Here is a 21199-nt window from a genome sequence, read left to right as displayed (position 1 = left end):
TAAAAAAATCAAAAACTGTGTAAATGATTTTTAATTATTTTACCTCATACTAAAAGTGGCATTTAAATCAAATTAATTATAATGTAGTGCAATATGGAGCTGAAATTGAATTTAGTTTTTACGTATGTGAACAATTATTTTCTCTTTGAGAGATTAAATAATACTTTACACTAATGACATCATTATCTTAAAAAATAAACCTTATAATAATAAAAAATATTTATTTCTTCAAACATCTCTTTGATGTAATTGTGCTATAAATAAATGTATCTTTTTTTATTTCTGTTAATTTATTCCAAATTTTCGAATTATGGTAAAATTTATTTTATTGCTTGTTACAATTTTAGGAGGAGGAGGGTTATCTTTATTCTGCTGCCCGTAGACTATTAAGGTGAAAAGAATATATTTTATAGCAAAAATGTATCAAATTAGTAGTTCAGAATAGTATACACTGGGCAGATCGACCATTTTGTAGTTGCCAATTACCTCTTTCTATAAAAGAAGGGAAATAAAAATATTTTATATTATATTCACTAATATAAATTGTTTTTTAACATTTTCGTAAATATTGGTCAAGGTGTTCATCACCCGAAGAACTTCATATAAGCGTTTTCTTATGTTCTTATCAGAAAATACAAATTCAACCAAATACGTAAAGAAAACACAAAACAAATATTTGTCAGAATTGGATATTTATCTTACTGTATTTCTAAATACAATATTTAGATTTATAAATCATTTTGAAGTTTGATTATTTTCAATACTAGTTCTTTTTGATTTGTTTCAAATATTGTAGTCATTTGACTTGTGATTTTTTTTATTATGACATCTTTCTGAATGAAATTAAAAAAAAAATACTTTGATATTTTCAAAATTTTCATAATCTTTGAATTTTTCCTGAAATGGTTTTACAAGATTTTTAATTTTAAGAATCCTTTTGTTAAATTCAAATTGAATCATATTAGGATATACATGCAAATATTTTTCAATACACAGAAAATGCTTAAATACTCCATCATTTAAATTTGCTATAAAAAATATTATAAATTGTTGTTTATAAGTTTTAAGTAAGCTTAACGTATCTAATACTCTTTTACCTTGGCTTATAATTCAAGATTCAAATCACTGAGTTTTGAGCTGAAGTCTGCTACAAATTATATAGGTAATAGTTATCCACAATAACTACTCTTTGTTTGTTAATTGTGGGTAACAATCATAACCTAAATCAAAGAAGAAACTTGTTATGTTTTCTAATAACTCTTAACACCTCATTTGGAGTCGACTTTTGCTAATCTGACGAACATTTAGTGCAACATAAGATCCTTATTATTATTTTTATTTTCTAAATCTAAATAGGCGTATTTTCCTTTTCCTATCGCCATTCTATTCACATTTCACATTTGATATCAATCCAAAACTGTCACTCTAAATAATCAAAACAAAGATTAATCACGTAATTCAATCTTCTATTTCAATTACACCATTTTTTTAATTCGTTCTGACAGCAATAAAAATGACAAGGTTATTTACATTAGGACTTTCATCACTGTCATATTTACCAATATATATTATACTAAAATCCATATATAATATATACTATATATTATGTATATACCAAAGCAAAAATAAATATGGTACGTATATAAGTAGATAGATAGGGAGATTATTCGACACTTCAATTTTATGCAACATCTGCGCGCGTATGCATAATCTGAAAATCCAGAAATCTGAAATATAAAACTGAATCTCCCTATTCCTTTGAAAATGTACTATTAAGCTTATCAGACACATAACAATAAAATTTTCCATTAAAACATCTAGTTTTTTACGTTGAACATAAATTTATAAATTAGTATGAGAGTTAAAGTTATGCCAGCGAACTTTTATAGATAGTTTATTTTTTAAAGAGCTGTAAAGTTTACAAGTTAAAATTCAATATTATGAATATTTTATAATTTTTATATAATAATATATATTTTTTACAATAATATATTACATTCTTATATATAATTGTTATATGTAAATAATACAAACAAAAGAAATATATTTAATTAATATAATAAAAATTAAAATTGAATTCGCTCCGATTGATTTTTGAGCTGTCGGTAATACATTCGATTGTTACGACCAATGAAAAACAAGCATTCAAATATAAAACAAAATGGCTGACATCAACGTGGCAACAGTTTTAAATAATTATTATTTATAAATAAAATTTTGTTACGCGACAATAATTTTCATTAATTCGTCATATAACTGAATATAATTGGATTGCAAATTAACTAGGTGTGTTATAGCTATGAAAATTAAATATATACATAATGTGTTGAGGATTAGAAGAAAACAATAAAAAAAAATCTTCGTAATGAAATCTTCAAATTTTGAATTCCCAGCGATGGGCTCCGAGGCCGAAAAGTGAGTTTTTCCTTTTATAATACATAAACATTACCATTGGTTCCGATTTAATGCACATATACGTTAAATAACCAAATACGTTTTAAACGTGAACATGTAATATATACTTAGTACGTATGAAGATTGAGGTTAATCTCGATCAAACCATATAAAATTCATATTTGGGAAAACTATCTTTCACGACAATATACATTTGTGTAGTTTCTTGAATGGTATCTAATAGACGACATTGTACAATGATTACAAATATGTGATTTTATACCTGTAATAATCGATAACCAAAATATTTAAAAGAGGGTTATTTTTAATTCCAATGTGGAAAAATATGTATACGTCATGGTTTTTAATCAATTTTTGTTCTGTGCCATCATTCCATTTTCGGAATAGCCAAATTCAATATATTCAGTTACATGACAAGTATGTTCTTTATCAAAAGATAATACTTGTATTACTTATATTAGTTTAAACTATTTAATTAATATGCAATCTGTTACGAGTCTGTCCTAAGCCTGAACTTAATTAATCTTCACAATATTAATTAAAGACGAAAAACCCTTGTACCATCCTGATTTTTTTAATATGATCAATTAAATTTTACTTTTCTCATACACAGATGTATGATCAGGAAGAGAATATTATTAATTAAACTCTTATACTCTTTAATACATTGTATTTTGTAGATAAAAGCTAGTACAATAAATATGTTTAGCTATTGATGGTACATACTGGTTAAGAATAAAAATAAATATTATGTTTTATGAAATCTATGGATAAATTAGGACATAACTTAAATTTTAAAAATAGATCATGCAGATCCCATAGAAACTATCGTTAACTCATCGAAATATTTTTTTAATTAAATAGTATTTCACATTAAAAATAAATAATAACAAGCTTTAGTTTTGTAGTTAACTAGTTTTCATATCATTAAATCTTAAGTCCTCTCTTGAAATTTAATATAATATAAGTATATAGATAATCTAAAACATTTTCTATTTATAATTTAAAAAAATTATATTAGCGAGCAGTGTAACAAAATAAATTTACGGTCATACAAAATAGTGTCGAGTATGTATACAATGAAGTTGCAATAAAATACACATTGTATTATGTCATTATTGAATACATAAATTTATTGGTATGTGAGGTAACCAATAAAAACAATTTTTTATTGAGCTGCCTTCTCGAATACGTATTTTTTTCATGAGCTTTTTTGTTTACTTTCATCTTACGTACATGTGCATATATGTAACATCCAAAGCAACTTAAGGCAAAAACTTCCTTAAGAGAAAAATCATTAACGTTATTTGCCTTATTCAAAGGTCAAAAATTGAGCAAGTATAGCTTGAGGGCGAAACACTTATTATGAGAGCCATTAATATTTTCATAAGATACTAATCTTGTCGAGTTGAACCTTATTTTTTAATGCCTCTTTTTTACTTCAACTCTTTCTTTTACGTCCGCTTATTTCAAGATAGTATCCAAGATACTACACTTGGATAGCGACGAAAAGTTTTTAAACACGTCACTCAAAAATTAAACTCTTTCGAGATAGCAATATAAACTTTACTTTGATTGATTTCTGGATATTATAGTTAAAAATATATCATTATGTGAATTGTTACTCATTTATTACTGTCGTCTTTGCTTCTGTAAATGTAAATGTTATTTTTATGTTTTCACTCAACAGCTTGTACTTCCCATTTTTTATTTATGAAATCAATAATAATAAATATGAATGCTTTTCACATAAATTTGCGTTTTAAAAAATCGAATAGCGCTGGAAAAGCACAGTTATTTTCGTTTTACTGTAAAAGTTATGAGTCAACTTTAATGTGATAGAGAAACTGTATATTTTAGGAGCGTTATGATACAATTCGTTGTATTCTTTGCATAGAATAGAAGCACTTTTTAAATTTTCGGCAACCCGTCAATGCTCGGACACTTTCGGCTGCGAGTGTTAAAGAGCCGCGATCGCGTCCTATATTCTTGTGTAATGCAGCTAAGACGTAAATGATTTAGAGTTTGCACGAACCATTCGCTATGAATAGCTGAAAAAATTGATTTGGGATGGTGCCTATTTTAGGTGTGCACCGTAATGTTTTTGATTATTATTTTTAAATGTTTATTATTGTTTGTGTAATGGCCATCATGACGCATTGGGTAAACCTGTCAAATCTTGATGGTTTAGGTTTGAAACAGCTAATAAAAAATACAAATTTGAACATTATTTTAATAGTCATATTTCCGGTTTGGTTATGTTTACTTAGCTTACTAAAACATGGTTTCGTAAGCTATTTTTTATTTTTAAGATAATTTTAAATTTGACGATACTGTGATTTAAATTTTACGATTTTTTTATTTTCTAGTGTTTTTGGTTAAATTGTCTTTAACCCTCCGTTACTCGCGAGGCGTCTGTGAGACTAAAAGTCGTATTAAACTAAATGTAAAAAGGGCGAGAACCGGAAGGTTAAAGTATATTTGAATATATGAAAGGGTATTAACTTAAAATGCTAATTATACACCAACAGATTTAGCCTGATCGTATTAAACAAAAAGCAATTATAAAATCAAAACAGTTTAGAAAAATACACAGACAATCGTAATTAATTTATTAAGCGTAACATTAATTAAATAATAATTACACGCGCTTCTAACCAATTTCAATGTTTGTTTAACTCGTGTTTTGTCAGGCATGCGATCATAAGTAAATGTTTTAGTATACGTATAGTGAGTATAAACTGTGATGCCTTCGTTAAATATAAATTAATCTACCTTTTGATACAGCGCCTGCAAGAATACGAAGAAAACAAACACGATATCGAACGAATCGAGATAAACTTTCTTATAATTAAAACTTTATTCGAGTATTTATCGTAAGCTTAAGCGAAAGTTAAAAACAAAAACACTCACTTTATCATGTAAATTGATGATCAAATTATCTTTAAGATATAACTTTTTTATAAAACAATATCTTTAAATTGAAGAGTGTTTGATTATAGCTTGAGTACTTGGTAATCGCGTTTTTTAATTGCGCAAAGAGCAATAATAGTTCTTCCTATAGTATCCTTGACTATTCGGCAGCCATCGCATTTTTAAGCAGCAATTATTGTCCCCACAAATCTAGTATTTTTTTTTAAAAATAACGCTATTTTAAAATAAATATCATTACAGGTATTTTTTTAAATTTTGATAGTAACTATAAAATTCTTAATTTTTTGTTAACTTTTTTTTAATATATAAATGTAGAATTGCACCAAAGCAGATATAACAAAATACGTTCTCATCTATCAATACATTTATTGGTCAATCTTCGCACTACTGTCTTGAACATAAATATAAAAATATTAAAATATTATTTATGATATCAGAATAATATACCAGAATATATTAATCCTCTTTTGCAAGTCTTTTTAAATTTTGGCTGCCTTTTTTAGTGCTAAAGTAAAAATTCAGAAAAATAATTTTGGCTTGTACGATTTTCTAATTCAACGATCTACATTATGTTGGTAGAATGCAATCTATGAATTATCACACGAAAATTTATGATGATAAATATGAGCCACTTTTGTATACAACCATCTTAAAAGGCTTGGAAATGTTCCAAACCTAATGCGTGAGTTCCGCAAAAGTTTTCAGAAACTAATCTCGTATAACAAGTACTTCTGTCTTTCAATGACCGAATGAAAGATTTGTTTAAAAATAGAATTATCATAATTTTATTAGAGACGAGCTAATGATACTGTATGACAATCTGTTTATATTAATTAATTATATAAAAAATCTTATTATTTCATGTAGTAGTAAAAGCGAACCAGCTGTAAGGTAAAAGTAAACTATATATTAAAATATTACTGATTTTAAAAATATTTAACTGTAAATTAATGAAAACATCATACAAAAATGTAAATAATAATTAATTACTTATTTTTTAAATAAAAATGTAATCAGTGATGTAATAGCAATAACGCCATTTTGTGGTATCGGAAAACTGTGTTAATGAAAGATTTCTCCTATTGTTATATATGTATATGATTTATCCAGCTCAACAAAGTACGCATCTATCTTTCAAAGAAAACTCATAGTAATGTCTTGGGATCCTTTTCCTTGATAATTATTTTTCCAATATAGAAAACTTTTGATTTTAGTTAAACAGTTAATAATCTAGTTCAGGTATGTTTTCTTTTCTGAATCAGAATTTGATTTATTTTTTATTTTTTATACTTATATACTTATAATATGTAGACCCACTAATTTTATTTTTTTTTTAATTACTTAAATCTAAAATTTATAATTGTAATAATTTATGCAGTGTGGTTTCATTACTACACATGTGAATAAAAATGTAATATAACCAAAATAATCAATGACAAAATAAGCTTGACAAATAACATATTTATTTACTTACTACTAAATCACAAAAAAAAGCAATTTACAAGAGTGGGTAAAATATTTATTTTACTGTGCTGTAGTTTGATTCATAATATAATTCAAAGCCAGAACAGACTGGAGACTGAAATTTCTTGTACCAAAATGCTATCCAATTGTTTGTTGTCAGTTAAAAAATATGACGCCATATTGCCAAATTAATACTAGTGGTTAATATAAAAAAAAATACAACTTTCTTACTATATAATTAGTCCACTTAATCAGACTTTATTTATTTTGAAAATAATATGTTTACTTCCAACAATGAGACACAAACCATCAATGAATTTAACTCAACCAGAGAAGCATATAAACAATGCTATACAAATACCTCGTCCTCAATTCAGCTTTCCAATTCAGGTTTTTAACCGTATGCAAGAGAACACTCCATTCAAATAAGCCATCGTAAATAGATCGAAAATCTGAAATAACCTCCCCAGTCGGAAGCATTAAGCCTTGCGTCATTTTCGGGCGTAAATTTCTTCCGGAATCATTCAATTCCCTCGTATTATCAAAATGGAATTTTTCTAGGAATTGGCCTGAATATTGGTAAAGGAAACGATTTCATATTTCGGCGTCCGGCGTGAATTACAATTTGTATTTATAGAGAGAAAGTGAGAGATTCAGGCAAGGACGATTGAATAGCAAATTTACATTTGCAACATCCCATCTCAGCAATGAACACGTGCCCAAACTATCGCTCGAGTTTTAAACTGGAACGTACGTGGAATTATTAATGTCTCCAAGACGAACATGTCGATCGTACGAAAGAGCAACACGTTTGTATCTTTAGTTCCATTAGAAATTTAGCATCATTCATCTATTTCCACTCGTGATATTGATGCACACGTTGCGATTCGGTGATAAAACGTGTACATACTTAAAATACGCAGTCGATGGTTTTATTGCTTGGTATGTGATAGAGATAATGTTTTCGAATATACTATAAACATAATAATATTATTAAATATATAGCTAAAAACTAATTGTATTAATATTAGTTGTATCCTTTTCTATGTATGAGGGGTGCTTATTTTTGATACAATATATATATTGTGCAACAATTTCAGTCACGTATACGTGAAGTCGTCTTGTGGCTGCATTCGAAACTACCAATTATCTCCAAAGCGGGTTGAACTCTGAATTCCGGTCATCAAGCTAAATCAGGGATAACGTGAAGAGAAAAACCACTGCTTTCTTGATCTTATCCGTCTATCAATGGTCGGCGGCTCCACTTGATTCGAGTTCGTACAACCTTCGTGAAAAGCCCAGATTAAGTTATTGCTGATGTTGGAAACAAGGCTCGAAAGAAAATAATTTATATGGCGTTGGTATCCGATTTAATAGCCAGCATAAGGGAGGTTTAGTGCTCGCCCACTTTTTTTTGCCACGACCAATTACGACGATTATATTACCTTCGCGGCTTGTTTTTCTTGTTTCAAGTTATTTAAAAGTCCTTGTCAAATAATATACCTTATATTGCGTAAAATATTTGTGTTAATAAAAAATATTTAAATTGTTTTGCTTTGAATTTGCCAATGTACGCTAATTAATTTTTATGTGGTTTCATTGTAGTATGATTAGGTGAACATTTTTTTATCATCTTGTGCATGTTTTACTTGAAAATAAAATATTAAGCGCTTGATAAAAAGTACTTTAAAATATAATATTGATATGAGCTTAAAATCTATTAAATGCGAAACCTTAAAATTTTAATATTTTTTTTTAAACTAATAATAATCTTTTTTAACAGAAAAAAGTCCCAATACAATCAACATATTTGTGTTTATTAATTACAGTTTTATTTTTTCAGTGGAGCATTATGTTTTTAAAATTTATAAAATCGGAAATTATAAAAAAATTATAAAACCGGAATTTCAAAATTTATAAAATCATGAAATGCACTTTTGCAGCAGCATGGTTTATGATCTTACCTTAGCATTCTGATTTCTGTGTTTTTTATTTTTCGAAAAATTCAAGAATTGCTACATAAAAATTTACAAAAAATATTGAGAAATATATTATATATAATTTTCGACAATTTAAAAAAGTAAATTAAAAAGATTTAATAATAACTTTATTGAAAACTAAATTTATCACCAATAATTATCTACTGTTAATAGCGTATGAATTTGATTAACTTTTATCAATGGTAAACTTTAAATTAAGAAAATACGCGATAGAATATACTATTGAAATTCATCATACGTACATTAGTAAGAACCGGTTACTTGTACGGAATCGGTAAAAAAGGATTTTTTCTACAGACCAGTATTACTAATGAGAGAGAATGTTCAAAGCCATTATTCAATAAAAACTATTGTCATAGAAAATGAGCTACGGTCTGCAGTAAGTTACATTAATTTCGAGTTTCCGCAACTGAGGGTCCGTTAAGATAACTTATTATATTCTCTAACTAATATTTAAAAATTACTGTGCCAGAGTATTATTTATACCTTTTAAAATGATAAACCTAAAATAATTGAACAAAATTATAGTAAATAATTTTGTTAAGATTACAAATCAAACCTTTTGAAAGAATCACTTGATAATTATTAAATATATATATTCGCATTACTTTAGCCATTAAAAATGAATTATTCACATGCTAAAATGAACTATTTTTTTCAGGTTATTGGCCATTTGGCTGGGTGTGGTGCAACGTGTATGTCACCTGCGACGTTTTGGCCTGCTCCGCCAGCATAATGCACATGTGTTTCATCTCACTGGGAAGGTATTATTTTATATTCTCGTCCACAAACACATTTATGTAATACAATTTAATTTAAACGTTGTACAAATTAATTTCGTAACCCGCCAGATACTTGGGGATTAGGAACCCTTTGAGGACCCGCCACAGCGTCACAAAACGATTGGTCGGCATCAAAGTGGCACTTGTGTGGTTACTTAGCATGTTGGTTTCTAGTTCAATCACAGTACTAGGTGAGATGTTAATTAATAATATTGTTGAACGCTTTGCATTATTCAACGTTGTCTTTTATTGTACAAACAAAGGATAAAGAGCGAAATTGACATAGAACACAAAATGGTTCTCTGAATCTTTAGTAATTATAACATCGATGAAAAATTTTGTTATAAAATATATATTTATTTTTACAGGAATAATAAACAGATCAAACATAATGCCCCGAGCTCAGGAATGTGTCATCAATAATCGACTATTTTGGGTGGTTGGATCTTTAGTGACGTTTTACCTTCCGATGATGTGTATGGTAGTGACATATTCTTTGACAGTACATTTACTGCGACAAAAGGCGAGACGACCAGAAGTGGATTGCTTCAGCAGGTAAAATATACTTATAATTTTTTTTTTTTATGTGACCGATTATTTAATTTTCAAACCCTTCTGAATTGGTAATTAAAAAATATATTGAATTAAAATGATAATTAAAGTATATTTATCCTAAAGCGGCATAAAATTTTGTTTTCTTAATTGGCAATAAAAAGCATAAATATCATTTATCTACTAAAGGGGTCGGAAATGCGGCTCTTAAAATACCGAATGTGAAAATAAAACTACTAAATTTGAATTAATTACACCTATATTTTACTTTAGTTTTACCTATCTAACTTTTCTGTTTAATACAGATTATAACTTGTTATCAATTAAATTAAATAAGGGATCGACAAACTATGTCCACAAATCTATCCACAGGATATTGAAAATAATTTATTACAATTAAGTGTGTGACCATATTATATATAATATGGTCACTTTTATAAACTTTTATAAAAATTTTATAAACATTAGTTATCATTAAAGTAAACACAAAGTTTTGCGTGTTTTAAAAAAATATTGTATATATTAAATAATTTTCTTTGTATTTAAATGGATTTCCTTTTATCAAAAAATATTAAGTTGAAAATTGGTAAATATTCTTTAATACTGTTTAAAATGAAAAGCTACTTATAATTAAATGGCAAATTAAAATCTAAATTCTTTTTGCTATAGCAGCTTTTGAAAATCACTAATCTTTATCTTACCTATCTTTTTTATATATCTACTTTTATTTTTTATATTTATTAAAAATTTTAATATACTCGTTCAATTCATTTTTTAAAAAAAAGATTAAAGACAACCTGCAATGCACTTATTATATTACGTATTGCGACCGATTATGATGGGCAAGATGTTTTTCTCCAATACTGGTGGAGAATCTGGCGCCAGGAATATGTAGCGGAGGTTGATCCCTCTCTGCTGCAGTGCTCGTATGGTGGAGTCTCTCTCAGGATGTAAGCGTCCATGACCGTATGTTGTCTGCCCGGTTCTCATTCGATACCAGCCTTATGTATTCATGGCTGCAAAGTTTGACCAGTCACAATCTTGCAGCAATCATCCAACCAATCGTTGCACTCACTTTTAGAACAATGAAATATGTATGCGCCTTTATAAATTGACATTTGCTTGAAGGACATCTCTGAGGTTGAATTGTGCAACGGGACTGTTATGACCTTACGGTGCGTTTTGTCTTCCGGAGATATATTGTTTTCCGTGACCGTTTCGTAACAAAGAAATATTCAATCAATGCACCAGAGAATCCTTGCGTGCTATTTATGGGAAACCCTTTTTTCTGATCGGGCCTTTGTGTGATCACACTATTATTTAGTTTATCCTAATTGATGGCCGCAGATTTTAATGCGAGTTTCAAGAATAGGATCCCCTAAAATATAATATATTTTTAAGTAATTGTATTTTGATAAAAAAAAATATGCAACATTAACTACGTATTTAAAATAAAAGTAGAAAATATGTATATTTTCTAAGATGAGAATTATGTTAATTATAAATACAAAATAAATTAAAATCTACAATAGTATTATATTGCCCCACTTTAATTATTGTGCAACAATATTATATATGTATGTAATACGATGATGCAAAAATTACAAAATAGGACAATGAGAGTAGTTTTAAATAAATATAGATTTACTAGTTGTAGAAGTATGACTGAAAGATTGGAATGGTTTGATATTTAAGAAATATTAAAGATTAATGTTTAGTATTTATATATAAGTTAGAAAAGAATATGCTATCAAAGCATTTAATAAGAAATAAAGATATACATAAATAGATTAAATACGATAAATAGAGATAATTTAAGGATGGATAGGTATAAGAAAACGAATACGTCCAGGGGATTTTGTTAAAAGAAGGTATGAATTTGTATAATAATATTCTTAGGAAAGTCCGCAAAAATAAAAATGTAGCAGGCTTTCTAAATGGAATAAAAAAAACACCTTCGTGTTTAAAATCAATAAATAAATTATAATAGATTTTTTAGATTTATATTTTTTTATATTATATTTTATGTATTATATTATATTTTTAGTTTATATTATATATATATTTTAAAAATATATATTTTTTTATATTATATTATAGTTTATATTATATTTTATGTATACGTGGTCAATTTGATTTGCGTTTATACCATCGGGGTTTTCCATATGCCTTTATGGATATTTCTATGCAGAAATATGGTTCCAATAATAATCATATTTTTGGACGCCCCGAAGCTCACATTAGATTATATGTAGATTATGTTTGCCAATTGTTGGTATATAAATTGCTACTTTTTTTACACTAGCGTTAATGTCTTTAATGACCATTTTAATAAAGTGTCTTTGACTTACGTATATATTTTCTAATTCATCGTAGATGATGTCTTTCATGACATCACATTTTTCTTCCGTTGACGCATGTACGCTTATGATACCTATGTTAATGAACATTTATCTTAGTCTAATACGGCACAATCTTTAATCTTATTTCTGATAATGAATTGACTAATGATTGAATTGCACTTATATAAGCCAGACTTTTGCCAAAATTATTTAAAAATAATAACAAAACATTATTGAAAACATTAAACTTAATTTCATACAATAATTTTCTAGTGACTTTCTTTTGTTCCTTGAAGTAAAAACGATTATTGTATTTGTTTTTTAATTAAAATATGAAACAATTACATCGTATAATATTATCATTATTAAAATACATCAATATTATATTTCAATTCAGGTATAAACTTTAATAATAATTAAGCTAAAATTTCCATTTAATTGTTATAATATATTTCGAAGCATTAAATAGATTCTCTAACTCATTCTAGCTCTATTCTAGTAGGATAATTGCTTTTCTTAAGATTAAAATAATCCTAAGGGTCATCTTCTGACTGCTCGTGTTGATTTAAACAAAGTTTCAACTTGATATCCTAGATTGGGCGGAAGGTTCGTTGCGACAAAGGGCTCGGGAAGCGGCACCCATGGAAGCATTTCGCACCACTTGGCCTGGAGGACGAGCGGCACAAATGAAAGGTTAATATGCTTGAATTAAACGTAGAATGATTAAATAAATCACTAATAATAATCTCAGGTGCGATGGCGGAGTCATGCGGGGTAGTATGTCACAACCAGTTTTGGGGTGCGGAAACGGATCCGCGGGCGATGGTAGCGGAGGTTCTGGAAACCCTGGAACGGGACGAAGACATCAAGCCACTCAAACGCCTGATAATATACCGAGAGAAGCTAGAAATGCAAGACTTAAATCACTAAGACTACCGCTAGCAGCACCGCCGGCGTTGAACCTCAGGTAAAGAGAGAATATCAAATATTATCAATAATTGAGAGACTTTCGTTAAAAACACTGTAAATCAGACTTAGACTCATCTTATTTGAAAATGTTTTAATCCCTTACCGTATATACGTTCTGTAAGTAACACATGCCGACCAAAATAATACAATGAAATTTATTTTACATATTTTATTCGCCTCGCCATCAGAGTCAACATTGATTGCTACATGCCACATATTGTGTGGCACATATTCTTCAACTAGCAATACGTGATATTATTTTTCTGCTGGTATTTATAAATATTTATATTAGATATCTACGCTTTACCAAGCCATTTACCGATTCGAAATATTATACCTCGATGGAATAGTACATAATAAAAAGACATCTCCACAGTATGGAACTGCTAAGAAACATTTATACATATATATTTTTTTAACTTTTACACAATTGAATAAAATATTAATACTCTGCTTACCGTACTATTCAAAATGATATGTTATTAAAATCATTCAGTGATTGACATATTTTCATATAAATTATTCATGATTTTTCAAGGCATTTTTTGCGAAATAAATTACGAAATATTAGTATAAGGTATTTTTATTTTGCCAGCAATAAAAAAACATTTCATTGACACTATCAGGGAAAACGAAGTGAATAGAAAACGGGGGAAAAAATACTTCGCTTATCTGCTTTCTCGCAACACTTGAATGGTTCCAGATTTATATCTTCAGTTCATTCAACGAAAGAACAACTCCAGTCAAGTGGTGGATAGATTTCGTTGCTACTAAAACGACCATTTTATGACACTTGATAAACATTACAATAATATACGGGAAGGCTAGTAAAAATATATATGTATTTACTTTTATACCATAGTGTTATTTTTGCTATAATAAAAATATTTGCTAATGATATTTTCAAGTATTATACCACGATATTTATAATCATTATATTATATAAAGGTAGGCTTCAAAGCACATCTAGAGGTTTTTCTCAACAGCATGTATTGAGAGAAATTATTAAATACTCAGTTTTTTTAACTTTATCAAGAACAATCTTGTGAAACTCAAACTGGGTCACATCGGACGTTTTTAATGGTTTGCACATTAAAAATAAAAAATGCTCTCGGAAACTTACATTTAAAATTATAATACAGCTTTATTTTAAAATATATATAAAACATCAGTCGAATATAAAGTCAGCCTTATTTACATTTTAAAAATGAATCGTATATTTTTCTATTGCAGTTATTTTTTAAACTGGGATTTTAATTAAAAATAATTGTTTAATTTCCATGGCATACATTTTATTATTATATTACATATGAAAGAGGTAGTAAATTTATATATATATCAAATGATTTATAAACCAATGTTAGTGTTCCATTTCAAGCTGATTACAAATGCCATTAACAATATTGAAATATATGCAGTAAAGCTTTCAAGATGCTAGGATTTGTGCGCCGCTATTTACATCAATTAAGAGATTCGAGGGCACTTTGTGCTCTGCCATATTCTCTAACATACATCTATTGTCCGGTTTCTAACCATTATGATAGAAAACATACAAAAGGGATATTTTATTTATCCTTATATAAGGAAATATACATAATATAACCTAATATTTTTCCACAAAATTCTAAATGCCGAAAAACGACGATTTTTGCATTTTTCGCCAAAACTGAAACATATCTAAAATTAAATATTGACACTAGAAGTGAAAGTGAAAGTTCAAACTAATATCATGACTGAAGTTTTACACGGTAGATAAATTCATAAATAGTACTCCTAAATCTGAATAGAGTATAAACAGAATTATTTTTAAATTCGCTTAATGCGATCGTCTGCTCCAAACAAAACAATGTTCCATTTACTTTGCGAGAAATCAGGGATTGGTTTGTATTGAAGGGTTGCTGGTCTAATATTTTCCTTTACATTAGTTACACCAGAACATAAAAAAAGTCGGTTTGGCTTAAAAATACGGACACATCTGGGCGTCCGATAATCAACTAAAAATTAAGCTTGGGAAAAAATCTTAGATGTAGTGGAATTTATTTTTATTGAAAAATTATATTCGTCAAATACTTTTGCAAGAGATTTTCATTTATCGAAAAAAAATCTGATTATTCGAGAAATTTTATAAAGCATTTTTAATTACATCAAATTAATTTTGTACGAATATTTTTAAAAAGTTAACAATCACTGCCCTTTTTATAACGCTACATAAGTAAAGGCGGGTTCATGCCTAATATGCATATTTCTTCGATGCTTTTAATAGCGATCTGAGAATGACAAAAAATTGTTTACAGTTTTTTAACATTCGAACTCGTCATATTTTTGCTTGAGTAATAAAAGAATATACTCAGACAAAAACCTTTCACTAGATGTTTGAATATATGCTTACTTTTTCAATCGAAAGTATTTAAATGACCAACAACTGTTTTGCGATTTTCTATTACTCTAACCGGCCGGCGGTTTTATCTTTGTTTTGGTGATCTAAGAACCCGCGTAATACGATTAAGGGCTATTTTTCTTTTTCGATAATCTAAAAAGGTTTTTTTATATTGTTTTTGTCAAGTAGCAGCAGCTTTAATTGACAATTGTCTCACGATTATTAAAGACAGCCGAAGGAGCCTTAATTTTTTGTTAAAACAATTGTAAAATATCAATTCAAAATTTCAACGTGAAATTATATAATTGAAGAAACAAAACATTGATGTATTTAATTAAATATTTGCAAGATCCAGAATCTTTCTCCAGTCAAAAAAATATTGACTTCTTTAGTTACTCTTTAAAACCAGAAGCATGTAAAATGTGGAAAGAAATTATTCGCAGATTAAATAGAAAGGATTCTCGTGACTCCATTAAATTATTAGAAAACGTTTTTTCCATTACTTAGAACTAGAAAAACTGCCAATACTGTTAACTACGATATTGAATGTTGTTCTCTAGATAATACCGGTATTTAAAATTCTGGTATTATTACAAGCCCTACGGTAGCGCTACGATTGCTACATTTACGGATGATACGACTCTCCTCTCAATCCGGAAAACGATAGTGGAATCTACCAATAAACTGCAACGCGCTATTGACAAATTCAATGTAGCGTATTAAATTGGATTAGACTAAATTTCGACAAATCAATTTCACATATATAAGAATCGATCCGAACAGCAAAGTGCCTCGGCATAACCTTGGACGCAAAGTTTCGATGAAGCGAACACTTTAAAACTAAATGTGAAGAAGCAAATTACCGCTTTGGCAAATTATTAGCTTCTCAGAAGACACCCTGAATTGTCAATATATAATAAACTTATGATATAACAATAAGTTTTAAAGTGTGGCGAAGTGCCGCGACGCTATATATATATATAAAACATGAATATATGCAAATGAAGACTGTTGAAAAAGAAAATGCTAAAAGTACAATATTGCTATATATTTCTCGCAACATGAAACGACTACGTATGACTCAATAATCCGATCTTGTCCAGTTAGATAAGACTCATTAAGTTTACATGTAATTTAGGTTAATCTATGAATGATATTTTCATAACAAATATTTTACATTTGTAAGAAAAATAATGCCCGTTATAAATTTAATTTGGTTGCGTTTGTGAATTAACACATTTATTAAAAAATAATATATATTTATGTTATAAGTTGTATTTATATCCGCAATATTTAATGCTCATAATATATTAACTTCACTGCATAAATAGGTTTCAAAGTCTCTCAATAGAAACATTGCTCAATAAGATCCTTGAATTTACATTTTTGTTTTTGTTTTACCTTTTACAGATTTTTAGCAAATCGAGGCAAGAGACGTACCCTGTCAGCGAATGCTGTGATGACAGAGCAAAAAGCCACCAAGGTCCTTGGAGTGGTATTCTTCACTTTCGTCTTTTGTTGGGCGCCGTTTTTCCTGTTGAACATTTTCTTTGCGGCGTGCCCCACTTGCGACGTCCCAGGTTTTGTACATAATTTATATTCACCGAACATAATGCTCGCACAAACAATGCAGAATATACATTTAATAGTATTGTAGCGTAGATAAATTATGAACGAAATTTTGAAACGCTTTTCAGAGCACGTCGTCGACATCTGCCTATGGCTCGGATACGTTTCGTCGACGATTAACCCCATCATCTACACGGTGTTCAATAAAACTTTCAGAGCGGCTTTTATACGCTTGCTACTGTGTAAATGTCAAAGGTATGCCTAAATAATACTATTATAATTAAATCGTATTTATTATGTCAAAATAACATCACGTATACTCGTTATAAATTTATCATTTTTTTATACTTGTAGGTCAAGTTTATTTATTTTCGTATTACCTCAATTCCTGCTTTATAAAAAGCGTGTGGGTTTTATATTTTATTAGAGAAAAAGAAAAAATATACAATGCTGCTTCATAATCCAATTCCGTACACGGAATTTGTTAATATCATTCAAGATCTATTTTATTTTCAATTTTCATCGGAAGATGACCGAATGTAATTCGTTTCGAATTACATTAATTTTGACAAAGCTGTCTTCTTATTTTTTTGTTTCAAAGTTAAATTGGATATTATAATAATGGCTAATAATGTAAAGAGGATAAGCAATATAAAGCTACAATGAAAATCTGTAATACATTCAAGTATTCTTACCAATTTATATATACTTATAGGAAAAAAATATATTTAAGCATATACCAATCAATACATTCAATCAGTGATACCTTTCTTAAGAGATTATCTCAATACATATAACATATTTAATGGAATACCGTAGAACGTAGCGCTTCGCTGAATTTGAGGTCAAATCCCAAGAATGTCAGTTACCGATAGCGCATTAAAATTATTGCGGTTTTCGAAATTTCACAGTTTAATAATAGGAAATTAAGTTTCTATACACGTAAGATACATTCATACGTGTATACTTGGGTAATCGGTTAATTTATATTTTGTGTCTATACATATGTATATAAACATCTCAAAATAAATATGTTCAGTATATGTGCAGTATATTTATATAAATGTCTTGTCCATGGATGGTAGGTCTGTCTGTACATAGCGAAATATATAGATAGTTTTATTCAGTTTGAGTTAATCTCGGTAAAACTTTGATTAAAAATTTTGATTTTCTACAAACTGTATTGGATAACTAGATATATATTTTTAAAATAATGTATATGTATTCTTAAACATAATTTATAAATATGTTTTCGGTAATAGTAGTAGTGTGAAAAAAATTATAATCTGAGATAAATATGTACTGAGTCATGTTTATATTAACTAATGACAAAAGTAACTGTTTCTGCAGAAACTATGTCAAGCCTTGATTAGTCAAAAAAAATATTAATTAACACAAATATATATTTTAAATAATAATCTTACAGCTAAAAGTTTTGAAATTAAGTTAGTCATTTAAATAAATTACAAAGTCAGTTAAGCTTATACAACGTTTCACTGATGAAACAAAAAGAGATCGTAATGGATAAGTTAAGAGTATCGTAATCAAGGATATAAGTGCACACAAATACGTATTTCGAAAATCAGATCGAATGTAAGAAATGCGTTTATATGAAAAAGGCAGAGATAATTTTGAAGGATTTTTTAAGCACATGCGGAAATACTGGATATTTAGATTCGTATGAGACAAAATTAAATTGAAACCAGAAATTTTTTGTTTATTTTTAATCTAGAAATTGGACAGAAAATCCAAAAAAAATCATATTTCGGAAAATATTTTTAATACTCATCGAAGGAAAAAATCAGTGTTTACGATTTTAAATCAATGCATGTTCATGCAAACAATAAGGAAGGATATAAAATGAATAAATACTGTGATAAAGAATTGCAAAAAAAATCTAGATAAGATTGAAAATTACATATTAATGAACTGAGGAAATTATAAAAATATTTAGTTTATATTAAGAGAGGGTGCAATTAAAGACTACATCCAATTATATTATAGATGATATAACGAAAATATATACCATTCATAAAATTAAAAGAACGGCATTAGCCAAACTTTATTTGTTTTATACAATTGGGAACAAATACACAGTAATAGATATCTATCGTATATAGTTATTCAAATGAAGAACTCAATCGAGTGGAAAGTACTTTAAAAATGTTTGTTAAAGAATTATCAACTTTTTAAAAGATAAATAACATATTTTTTTATTATTGTTAAAAAAATTTTAATTCATTATTTTTAAAAAATAATAATCTAGATTTACCCTACCATTATTTATTTTTAATACATAATATTTTTTCACAATTGTAAGTTAATTTATTATAATAAAAATATTATATGTTTTTAATATTTTCATAAATTAGTAAGAATATAAATGTACATAAATAGTGTGAAATTACCATTTATAAAATAAAATAGGTGTGTACATAAATTTCGTTATTTTTTTAACATCAACAGAGTCAATTATTCCAAGTTTCGACTTTTGGACGAGTTTACCATATTACATTTGCAGGGGCAAATATTATATAATTTTGTCCAAATTTGTGAATGTACTCAGAATGCTATATTAGACTGACTTATGTGATATATACGTTGGTGTTGCAGATGGGGGCGCGCGCCCCGGTACAGGTCCGAGAGGGTGGCGGGTCCTGGAGGCCGTGGGGGCTGCGGCGGGGCCGCTCAGCTCTCAGCTCTGCCCCTGGCTATCTCACTCCAGGCTGCTCCTCTTTTGACTTCGACTACTCCCACCGACCCTTATCGTTCCAATTCGTTACTAGAAATCCAAGACGACGACTGCTAAGCCCGCTCACAACAGGTTCATTGCCAGACAATCCTTCAGGAACATCTCGAGTTTCAATTAAAATGTAAAAAATATACATATAAATAAACTCATTAAACCATAGATTGGCTAACTTACAGTTTTTAACTTGTGGCTATGTTTTATAATATAATACATACCTTTATGATTTTTTTAATAAATTTAGATTCGTCTATCCCACCTTTTCATTGTTTTAACAATTTTGATTTAATAACAATGTATCAATGAACATATTCAATGAATTCTCATGAACAGCTGATATGCCTTACACACAATGTACCTTTTGTGGAATAGATAAGTCTGGTTCTGAGCCACTCGTATATATGAAGGATATTCGAAAAATAAAGATACACAGTACATATTGACCTATAATAATATACAATTTTGAGGATAAGCCAAATTAGATGATTGTAAGCATATATTATTATATTCAACATAATCATCAAAAGTAAACAGTGCAGACGTTCTCATTTTGCTATGCATTCATAAACTGCGCATTGTTCCAGCCGGCGCTGGCGGAAAATTACTCCGCACGTCAACAGATCAAAATTTGGTTTAAAACAAAAAGTCACTATACTCTTAAATTATGACTTCTCTCAGATTTTCTGCTTGAAGATGAGCCACTTATATCAGTATTTTTTTTATTTGGGTCATTTCTGCTTTTGTAGCACATTAAATTTACTGAGTATATGTTATTTAATAATTATATGATTTGATTTTCATATTTTGTATAATATATCAAAAGTCGGAAAATTTTTAGCGTACCTTTTCCTCGTATAGTAAATTGGTTTTTATTTATACAATAAATATTTCAAAGCTAAATAAAACACACTTATGTATTTTTCACTATTAGCTTGGTATCAAATCTCTCGCATGCAGTTTATTTTGAAAATATATTTATTTTTTTAAAACATAATCTTTTAGTAGCATAAATTTTCATTGATTCTTTAATGAATAAATGCTAACTT

At 28.3% G+C, this 21199-nt stretch overlaps 1 protein-coding gene across 1 annotated transcript in view; it reads left to right on the top strand.

Annotated features, from left to right (window-relative positions):
• 5-HT2A (5-hydroxytryptamine receptor 2A) overlaps positions 1-20322 on the top strand; it is a 131384-nt gene extending 111062 nt beyond the window's left edge. The window contains exons 3-10 of the mRNA XM_088182389.1: positions 9475-9577; positions 9665-9786; positions 9964-10150; positions 13084-13182; positions 13241-13456; positions 17246-17415; positions 17533-17659; positions 20018-20322. Of these exons, the coding sequence (XP_088038515.1) occupies positions 9475-9577; positions 9665-9786; positions 9964-10150; positions 13084-13182; positions 13241-13456; positions 17246-17415; positions 17533-17659; positions 20018-20213 (1220 nt within the window). The 3' untranslated portion in view covers positions 20214-20322. The remainder of the gene's footprint in view (positions 1-9474; positions 9578-9664; positions 9787-9963; positions 10151-13083; positions 13183-13240; positions 13457-17245; positions 17416-17532; positions 17660-20017) is intronic.
• Positions 20323-21199: the final 877 nt, after the last annotated feature.

Source organism: Plectrocnemia conspersa, unplaced genomic scaffold, assembly GCF_051122295.1.
Source record: "Plectrocnemia conspersa isolate PC_06_02 unplaced genomic scaffold, ASM5112229v1 ptg000001l, whole genome shotgun sequence".
NCBI classification, from domain to species: Eukaryota; Metazoa; Arthropoda; class Insecta; order Trichoptera; family Polycentropodidae; genus Plectrocnemia; species Plectrocnemia conspersa.
This window is presented reverse-complemented; position numbering and strand designations above follow the sequence as displayed.